Genomic DNA, 10,424 nt, shown 5'->3' on the forward strand with positions numbered 1-10,424 from the left:
GCCAAAGGCTGCAGACAGGGTTCTAAAGCAGCTGGAGCACACAGTCCCACCAGGCAGAGTTGGGACTCTAAATATGTTCCTAAAGGACAGCCTTCAAGAGACACTAAGCACAGCTCACTCTCAAACTGACAGCAATACACACTCATGACGGTGCTTGCCGAAACAAATTCATTGGGGTTTTTTTTGTTTTCTTTTATGGAACAGAAATAATTTTAAAGCAAAAACCTAGGAATGAATAAGATTAAAAAGTAATAGTAAACATTAGTATAACAGGTACCTGAAATATTTATGTATATCCTTTCTAGAAATACACCCCTTACAACTGTTGTTAGACAAGATGAATGATCAACTATATAATTGTGGAGACTGAAGAACAATTCCTTACAAAGCTATAAAGAGAGAGTAGATCAAAACTCACTGTGTGTTGATGACAAGTCTATCCCACTGTCCCTTAATATCATCTTCTGATGGCTGTTCAGTTATGTACAGCCCATCAAATTCTAATTTCCTTGCCACTTCCTTCTCTCTCTTAAAAATAACCAATGGAACCTGCAGATGGAAAAAAAAAAAAATCAGGAATTATTTAAAATGCACTGACATGTCCACAAATTTTTAAGAAAAACTGATTGTTATGAAGAATTAAGTATGAAAACTGAACAAAGCAAAAATAGTATTTAAAAAAAATTAAACATGTGACAATTGCCCAGAACACTGCAAAGGTATAGATGCACAAGGACTAGGTCATTCAGAATCCTGTAACTACAGTGTACCGAACAGTTGTAAAAAGATGGCCAAAAACCCTGTGCCCTGGTTTTGGCTTGGCAGAGTTAATTTTCTTCATAGTAGCTAGTAAGGGGCTATGTTTTGGATTTGTGCTGAAAACAATGTTGATAACACAGGGATGTTTTAGCTACTGCTGAGCAGTGCTTACACAGAGTCAAGGACTTATTTACTCCTCACCCCACCAATGAGTAGGCCGGGGGTTCACAAGAACTTGGGAGGGGACAAAGCCAGGACAGCTGACCCCAAATGATCAAAGGGTGTTCCATACCATACGATGTCATGTTCAGCATATAAAGCTGGGGGAAGGAGGAAGGGAGGGATGTTCAGAGTGATGGCATTTGTGTTCCCAAGTAACCATCACACATTATGGAACCCTGCTTTCCTGGAGATGGCTGAACACCTGCCTGCCAATGGGAAGTGTGGCCTAACCCCCGCCCTGCCAATGGGAAGTGGTGAATGAATTCCTTGTTTTCCTTTGCTTGTGTGCAGCTATTAAACTATCTTTACCTCAAGCCAAGAGTTTTCTCACTTCTACTCTTCTGATTCTCCCCCCATCCCACTGCAGGGGAAGTGAGCAAGCAGCTGTGTGGTGCTTAGTTGCCAGCTGGGGTTAAACCATGACAGCCTGAAAAGGGATCCTTCAAATAAAAATAGTTCTTCAGTGCTATTAGAGCTAGCCAAGTGAGAGAGAACTAAAATAAAAAGAACTTTTAATATTAATTTGGGATCACACTTTTTGATTGTATTTTGATACCCAGAGGCGTTACAGGCTGCCTTTCTTAAAGAATTCTTGTAGTTTCATAGGGAGAAGCAAAGTGGTTTCACAGCAGAGAGAGAAAAAAACCAACCACCCCAAACAAACAAACAAACCAACAACCCACACAACCAACCAACCGAACAAAAAAAAAAAAACAAAACCACACAACAACAAAAAAAAAAAACACCAACACCACCACCAAAACCAGACCTGGAAGCAATAACAAATCACATGCATATTCCATACACTTGATTTGTGCTCTGTAGTTCTTTGCCAGCAGCTGAGACACCTGAGCAGTAAGGATCAAGCTTTACCTACAACACTCTACATCAGCTAGATGACATTCAGAAGTTCCTTCTGAGAACGCAGATGTAACTAGTGGTCCTAGTAGAAGGGACTTTTCTTAGAAATCTGTTACCAACAAAAAATAAACCCTACTTTCCACTAGAATTATTTCTCAGCTCCCCAAAATTTAGCCACTCTGCATTACATCCCTCAACAGTATTACTAGTCCAGACTGGACATGAGTATACTGAAACAGTAATAATAAAATCCTTCTGAGAACGCAGATGTAACTAGTGGTCCTAGTAGAAGGGACTTTTCTTAGAAATCTGTTACCAACAAAAAATAAACCCTACTTTCCACTAGAATTATTTCTCAGCTCCCCAAAATTTAGCCACTCTGCATTACATCCCTCAACAGTATTACTAGTCCAGACTGGACATGAGTATACTGAAACAGTAATAATAAAAATTAGAGTACTCAAGCAACATGGTGATTGCATTAGATACAATAACAACAGTTCCAGTCTTATTTTCAGACAGCTAATTGAGAAAAATTTAGTGGATTTCATGCAGAGCAATCTCCAGAAGCAAACATATCACACATAGATCTGCAGCTATGAAGATTTTTAATTTTAAAAGCAGTATATCTCTAAAGACAGAGACCAAAACCATATTTGGTCTTTTCTTCAGGGTTTCACAACTGAAAAGGCAGCAATTCATTACAGCAAATGATGATAACGTCTTTGCCTTCTCGTCAGAGAATAAATGTAGTTCAAAAAAACAATGTGGGAAAGTAGCATAAAAAGTCACAGTGGGAAAAATAAGCTGTAAGGTGGGAGGAGGAGGACATCTCAAAAGACAGAAAGCTAAGCTTTCATGCTGCATGACAACCAGTGAAACAGGAGAATGAGTTTTAGTATTTATTGACCTGCAGAGACACTTAGAGATGAAAATCAATCAACCACTTAATGAAGTAGTATGATGAGCATTTGCCTCAAATAAAAATACAGATCGTGTCTTTTTAGCATACAAAAAGTATTATCCAATAAATAAGAAAAATATTAAGGACCACATAAAAGCTTAATAAAGAAATTATAATTTTAAGGACAAATGAGCAGCTGTATTGGGACACAGCAAAGGCCCATTTAATTTAGTACTATCTTGCACTTTAACCTATAGTTTTTGCCTCAGAAGGAGTGTAAAAATGGAGGAAGTACATCCCAGATATACTCCTCCCAGCTCCAGAGATATATGACATTTAGTCTTCCTAAACCAGAAGCAGCATTTTGCCGATAAAGGTGGCATCTTTGTTTCTTACAACCCTAAAAGAGATCTTGTACACGGTATTCCTTTAAAAGATGCTTAAGTTCCCATCAAAACACTACCACCAGAGTGAGTATGAAAAGCAGGGATTGTCTAGAGCCACAGTATGCAGTAGCAGTAATCCAAAACATTGTATGCTTATGGGTATAAATTGAAATCAGGGAGGTTTAGATTAGATATCAGGAAGAAATTCTTCATGGAGAGGGTGGTGAGGCACTGGAACAGGTTGCCCAGAGAAGCTGTGGATGTCCCATCCCTGGCTGTCTTCAAAGCCAGGCTGGATGAGGCTTTGAGCAACCTGGTCTAGTGGAAGGTGTCCCTGCCCATGGCAGGGAGGTTGGAACTAGATGGTCTTTAAGGTCCCTTCCAACCCAAACCATTCTATGATTCTATGCTTTTCAAATGACCCAGTTGACAGACTAGCAATGCAGTCATCTAGCTTCCTCTGGCCATGTGCATTCACAGGTTGTCTTTGACAGTCACAAGCAGCTTCTGGTACAGGTTACTGCTATAATTGTCTGGCTGACAAGGTAACAGTGCAAATGCTGATCCTATGACCCACTGTCAGCCCAGCAAATAAGGCTCTGGCCTGTAAGTTCCTGAATTCACACAGCACCTAACACACAATTCCTGTGTAGGTTGCACTAACACCACAGTGTTTCTTTGCATGGTCCCTCAACCTGCTTAAGTGAAGTTACTATGACTTTGTTCCAATTTATACCACTCAATGGAAAAAAAAAAGTGGGGAGCTAGAAGAAGAAACAACATTCAGTTTCTCTTACTTTCAAACAGTAATAGCCTATGATGCAGAAAAATGAGATGACTGTGTGCAGGATGGCCAAAATCCGCAGCGTGGGCTCCATGTAGCCACTGCTTTCTTCCAGGACATAATGCACTGCAATAACCCTCTCATTGTCGCTTTCCAGCATGTTCAGTTTGGTAGTTTCACCAGCAGATACCACAGGAAGTTCCTTTTCTTCTGTCACAGCAGAGGTGGAGACCTGTTTGAATCACTTAATTTTAATATTGCAGCTGTATTCCTTCGACAAGAGATTTACACTACTACAAGCTAAGTGGTATAACTGAAAACAATGATACCAATGAAAATATAATTATGGGGAAAGATTTTTTTTTTCATAAAAATGTCCACAGAGTTTTCTCACAGAGACCCTTTCATCTTGTTACACCAATCTGTGATAGTGTACATTTTCTTTTTTTTTTCTCTCTCCACTTTCTGTACATGGTAGCAAATTTGGGCCATGCTGAATTTTATCCCCTGGGATTCCCACATGTAGTCTTTATTAGCAAAGCTCTGCCAGAAGACACTATGATTGTCAAGACTTAGTATTAATACAAAGAAGATCAGTGATATTGTGATGACTTCTTACTGTACACACCTTCTTGGCACAAGAAGACATCTCTGCTGACATACATTAGCTTAAGTTGCCAGTGAAGGTTGGGCTTGGCTGAGTCACTGTACTGTGAAATAGAGCATCGGAGGCATGGGTACGCCTTTCAGTCTGCTGTTTCTGTTGCAGCACAGAACTTTGTAAACAGCTATTTGTGTACTGGAAGTCTATTATTTCTTCACACAAACACTTTAGCTCTCACTGTGTTAGATTTCTGAAGTGGCAGTATGAAGCAGGTATTTAATCTGTTAGGCTAGGCAGTTTTATCGTAGCATACTGTCTACAAAATCTGAATGTTTTTCAGTAAACAACATGAAAAAGTATTGTGACGAGTTTACCTTGTAGAAAAGCAGGATGAAGTTGATGGCAAAAGCAACAAACAATGCCAACATCCTCATGTTGTAAAAGTTTCGTGCAAAGTAATTCTGAAAATCGAAACAGAACATAAATACACTTTGCCTAATAATGATACCACAATCATCATTAGGTTATTGTATGGCAAGTTAGTTTGTTTTCCATATGGAAATTTTTAATAGAATTATAAATAGAAAAAAAAGAAGGAAAAAACCCAAACATTTTGAGTGATGTACTGTACAAATTCTCTCCTGGTCTATATGTGCAATAATGAATAAATCACCTTTTTTTGACTCCATGCAGAAAGGGATGAAGGATTTCTAATTGCCTCTTACATGTTTTTCATTATCCTTTCAATACACATAGAGACAACATAGAGACATGACAATGTAGTAGTAATACAGGAATCTTTATCTGCCCTGTACCTTAATATTCTTGTTACTTTTACCAAGAAACAAAATGTCTGCATATAAGGTTGTGGAATAGAAAAATATTTTAAAGAATCAACTGCATTTTCACCATATCAGCAAAACATTAATCTCTGACCCAAGTTCCTTGAGTAGAAACCTTCTCTCTCTCATGTCATGATGCTATGAAAAAGATTGGAGAAATGTATCTTTTCCCTTCATGACAATTCACAAACCGTTCTAGCACACATTTTGAATGCTTTAACCCTCACGTGGGAATTCCTCCATTTCTCAGCCCTAACCATAGATGACTATTAGTGAATTATTAAATGAGACAATTAGAAGAAAAATTAAATTTGCATGACTACTACATGTTTAGCCTAAAAAATTAATCTGAGTTCAAAAGCAAAACTTAAACACCTAATTCCTTATCAAGATTGTGACTGCAGTTCTGTAGTTTTGCCTTGTTGCTCATGTTAGAATTAGGCTGTTTCTAAACAATTGTATCTCCTAGCGATATAGGCAAAAGTGTATCTCTATTTGCTTTGCATTTCACACTGGCCTCACAGAATATGTGCAGATCCTCCTAGCTAATAAATGCATGGACATCACATTTTACTGAGGCACTTTCAGATACAGTTGTAGTATTTTAATTAGCCGTGTTTTCCACAGGTTTTGAGAAGTTTCTCATACAATTACTTGTTATTTCACAAAAAAAATTGTAATATCTTTTCTTATGAGTTTTAGGCTAAGCATTGTATCTTAATAAATTCTTTTATAAAAGAGTTTGTCATTTCCCAAAGTTGTCTCTCAGGGAAAGACAAATCCTACAGGCTCACAAACTGCTGTGAAATTTCAGGATATTTTATTCACATAAAATCCATGTCTGTTTTACAGGCATTTCTGAAGGACTAAATTTTGGACAGTAATTGTCTTCCTAAGAATTAGTATCTTCTCTACTAAGTTATTTGTTTGTTTCTTTTCTCTAACATTCCAGTAAAACCTTTGTCTTTATGTCCTTTTCATGGATGATGGTAGAGAAATAAGGTTTATTGGATGCAAAGTTCTCTTTACACTTATAGAACAATATGGTGGTACATATCCCTGCCAACAGCTAAACACACAGTCTAAAGAATAGCTTACAAGAAGTTTCTGTTGGTATGCAATGATTTTTTTCCAAAAAGCTGACTCCTGAACTTCTGGTTCTCCATATCTGTGAGTATGAAGTTGTCTTAATTTCTGTTTCACTTTCTCTTCCTTGGCTTTCTCTTCCTTTTCTCCATCTTCTCCTCTTGGGACACAAATGAAGCCAAAATAACATGTCAATAAAATTGCTAAACAAAAAATTAAAATCACCCCCTGAACGTGGCCATTGCACCTTTTCATGAGGCTCAAGTAGTCGTGAGACTCATGCAGTTCACATACATGAATAATAAAGAGACATATCCCTCTTCAGCCCAAAGAACTGGCCAGGGTGACAGTTTGGTTATGTCTACAGACAATTAAGCTTAGTGGTTTGGCACCTTAAGTGAAGATGCTAACTGGCAGAGGCAGGTAATCAAGAATCTGCCAACCTTACTACCTGTGGGTCTGCTTCATAACTGTTCAGATAATACTTGTGGATAAATGTCTGTAAGATGACAGCTGTATGTCTGTGTAAGTGTCTATAGGTCTAGGTGCTCCCCCCCAACCTCATGCATTTGAACTATCTGATTCCCACAAAGGTTGCAGAAAACTTTGCTGGTTCTTGCATTTACAAGCCAAACCTCAAGTTTTAAATTCTGCATTTCTGTCCACCTGAGGAATTCATACGTACCCAACTCCAGGAGGAGACAGGACTAAGAAAGCTTGACAGTATTTGTGATGTGATTATCACCATGCTGGCCGACTACAGAAAGCCATAGTTAGCAAGCTGCCTTTTCCAAACACATGGATCTAAGGAACTGCAAATTGTCATAGGAGTTAATTTGATCTAATAGCATGATAGATGAAAGGATCATAGAAGTCCATTTGAAGCCCAACCAGAGTGACAGGCAACTTAAAAGTTACATTATTAATTTCTCTGTACCTATCTACAAACAGAATAACTGATGTCCTAAGCTGCTTCTATTACTAGAATACACTCAAACTTTCACTTGAAAGTTTGTCTTATGTTAGGAGTGGCTTCAGGGAAGCTAATAGGGCCAGGCACTGCACTCATCACAGAGAAGACTGTGTGAGTTGCAGGGATACCTGTAAAGTGGAGCAATCAACAGTGAAATGACCTTCACAAGTCAGCAAGACTCTCCTTCACAAGGTTATACTGACTGAGCTAGAAATTTGGTATACTGCCTAGGAAGAAGAGTTTTTGTTCCTGGCAAGTGTCAGTCATCCCAGGAGAGCAATAAGGATAAAGCTTGCGACTAAGGGACACATTTAGAATTTTGGCAGTGACATATCAGGTACAGGAACTGTTCACGTATCAGAATTGCACATGTAACAGGAACCATAAAATACAGCAATGGAGTGCCATACTTTCTGCTGGTTAAAACAAAGCACTATAGTTTGTTTTCACTTATTTTATTCTGAGTTAGTCCCATTAACATTAGATTGTAACATATCCTAAAAAGACTAAAATTATAATTTATCAAACACTAAGTTTTTTCATAAAGACATAAGAGTACTCAGCAATTAAATAAAATTACATTGGAATATTAAGGTTTTGCAAAATCCAAATAACCCAAAACAGGTCACAGCAAGTGAGACGGGCAAAACAGATTCAGTGCCTCCACTGATGGATAACAAGACTCTGAAACCCAAGTGCTCTTAGAATTTTTCTAACAGATTTTCTTCTAGCTTTCAGACTTACCAAGAAAAACTTAATCAAACACATTCTAAAAGAAACTAAATTAACATTACAAAGGATGCTTCTGGAAGAGGGAAATTCATAAAAAGTAGCTGAGTGGTGCTACTTAATGGCATTTCCTTGCAAATATGCATGGATATGAAGGATGGGTAAAAAAAAAAAAAATCTTAACTGTGGAACGTGAATGAACACAGAACTATAGGCAAAGAAGTAAGTAGAAATCAAGCTGGTCTTTCAGCGAAACAAACCATATTTCATACGATCAGAGGTTAAAGTAGTACATACTCTGCTTTTTCAGGTTCAGATTTTGTTTCCTCCTTCTCTTCCTTTTCCTCTTCTTTCACCTGCTCCTACAGAAAGCCAGATTAAAAAAATTGTCTAAACACTACTATACAATACAGAGTTAGTTAAAAGAACACACAGAGTGCAGAACGTTAAGTTATGGGGTTTTTTTAACAAGTGAAACTCGGAGAGATGATGATCCTTCAGTTTACATTAATGCAGAGACATTTTAACACTGAATTAAAAGCATGCCGAAACACCATGTATTTGGAGAAGGTTGTGGGAACTTAGGTTTATGACGTCAGAGAGGGTAAACACTAGTAATTATATGTGAGTCCTTAAAAAACATATCATAAAACCCAGAAAAACATAGACACAAGTTTTTTTCTAGACTATACTTAATACATGAAAGTGAGAAACACACAGCAGAAATAAAAGATGCAGTTACCTGGATTTTTTCCTGCACCTCAGGCATTGGAGCTAAGGAGGGAGTGCTTAGTAAATCACTCAAACCAGCATTTGGATTGTGAGGGATCAATTTATACTGTCCACCTTCTCGTTTCAAATCCAAACCAAATATATCTGAGAGTAGATCACTCTCATCTGATAAAGTTCTCAGATCTGTCAAGTCTTCTGTAGGCAATGCAGCTTCTGTTGGCTTCCGCTCCCCCTCTTCTCCTTCCCCACGTACCTCATCCTGAGTGGGATCTGGCATATTAGCTAATAGTTCAGCCACTTTGATTTTCTTTGCTCCTTCTACTAGACTTCCTCCAAGCAGCAAGCTGCATATGATGCGAAAGAATCCCCGGATGACACTACAAGCAAAATGCAGCAAACCCACCAAAATGCTCCAATAGGAAGAAAACAAAGCCAAGACCATGTCCTTCATGGTCATTTTCTTCACTTTTTTCATCTGTTTCTTTAGGCTCTTCACGCTGAGCATTTTCATAAGAGTCATTAAATTATATCTGAGAGCTACTAGTGCTGACTTCATAGTCACAAGAGAGAAGAAACCCATTCTAGGATCCTGTTCCTCAGGCTTATCTTTCTCATTCTCCTCTTTATTTGCTGACCTTTCATTCAGATCTGACTCAGAGATCTGGGCAGCCAGTTGCATTTCAAAGATGGTATCCTCACAGAAATTCACAAAAAGTTCCATCTTTTCTTTCTCCCCGCCTTCATTCACAACATCAAATATAAATTGTCTCTTTGACTCTTTAACCTGTGGTTTCTCCCACTGAGTCCGACTTGACTCACTTATTTCAAAATAAACTCGTTCAATGCGCTTCGCACTGCCCATGATTTCTATGCGACCAAGGAAAGGCTGAAAGTAATTCAGCACACTCTCTGACAGTTCGAGAAAAGTTTGCAAGCGGGTATCGTGGGGCATGTGTTCTGACAGGTTGGTCAGGAGAACAGCGACATTGAAACCAATGTCTTTGGCAGGCTCATGGAATCGCTTCACAAACTCCTCATAGTCCAAAGTCTCATTCTCATCTGTTTCGGCACATGACAGCAGAAACTCAGTTTCAGACTGGGTGTAATGCTTATGGCTTTCCATTGCCTTGTGAAAATCCCTCTTTGAAATTATCCCTTTACCATCAGGGTCATATTCTTTGAATGCATCAGAGGAAGTCAAATCCTTCAATTTTAAGAACATATCGAAAAACTTCAGAATCATCTCCACATTGTTGGACGATTCTACAAGCATATCGACCATCTGCTTGCCAATGGTTCCATTCACAACATTACCTAGATGTGATGACATGAAGTTAGAGATACTGATGGCAGCAAACGTTTTGGCAAAGGGTATAATAATGAGTAGTGAAATAATCAAACAGTAAAAATGATAAGCTATTGGCTAACACACTCACATGAGAAAGCTAACTGTAAAAACAGAAATATTTTGCTAATAACACTACCCTAAGACTTGGAAAAAAATGAAGTGACTAAGTATTTGCCATTAAAGAAAGGAATAAC

General features: G+C 38.2%; 1 protein-coding gene across 1 annotated transcript in view; it reads right to left on the bottom strand.

Annotated features, from left to right (window-relative positions):
- Positions 1-10,212, bottom strand: part of LOC104511674 (ryanodine receptor 2-like) — a gene marked incomplete at its 3' end in the record, with an annotated part of 26,826 nt that extends 16,614 nt beyond the window's left edge. The window contains exons 1-6 of the mRNA XM_010154389.1: positions 8,893-10,212; positions 8,448-8,512; positions 6,461-6,608; positions 4,895-4,981; positions 3,930-4,148; positions 419-549 (exon numbers count right to left, since the gene is read on the bottom strand). Coding sequence (XP_010152691.1) covers positions 419-549; positions 3,930-4,148; positions 4,895-4,981; positions 6,461-6,608; positions 8,448-8,512; positions 8,893-10,212 — 1,970 coding nt within the window. The remainder of the gene's footprint in view (positions 1-418; positions 550-3,929; positions 4,149-4,894; positions 4,982-6,460; positions 6,609-8,447; positions 8,513-8,892) is intronic.
- Between the last annotated feature and the right edge of the window lie 212 nt (positions 10,213-10,424).

This window comes from Eurypyga helias, unplaced genomic scaffold (assembly GCF_000690775.1).
Source record: "Eurypyga helias isolate BGI_N326 unplaced genomic scaffold, ASM69077v1 scaffold11036, whole genome shotgun sequence".
Lineage (NCBI taxonomy): Eukaryota > Metazoa > Chordata > Aves > Eurypygiformes > Eurypygidae > Eurypyga > Eurypyga helias.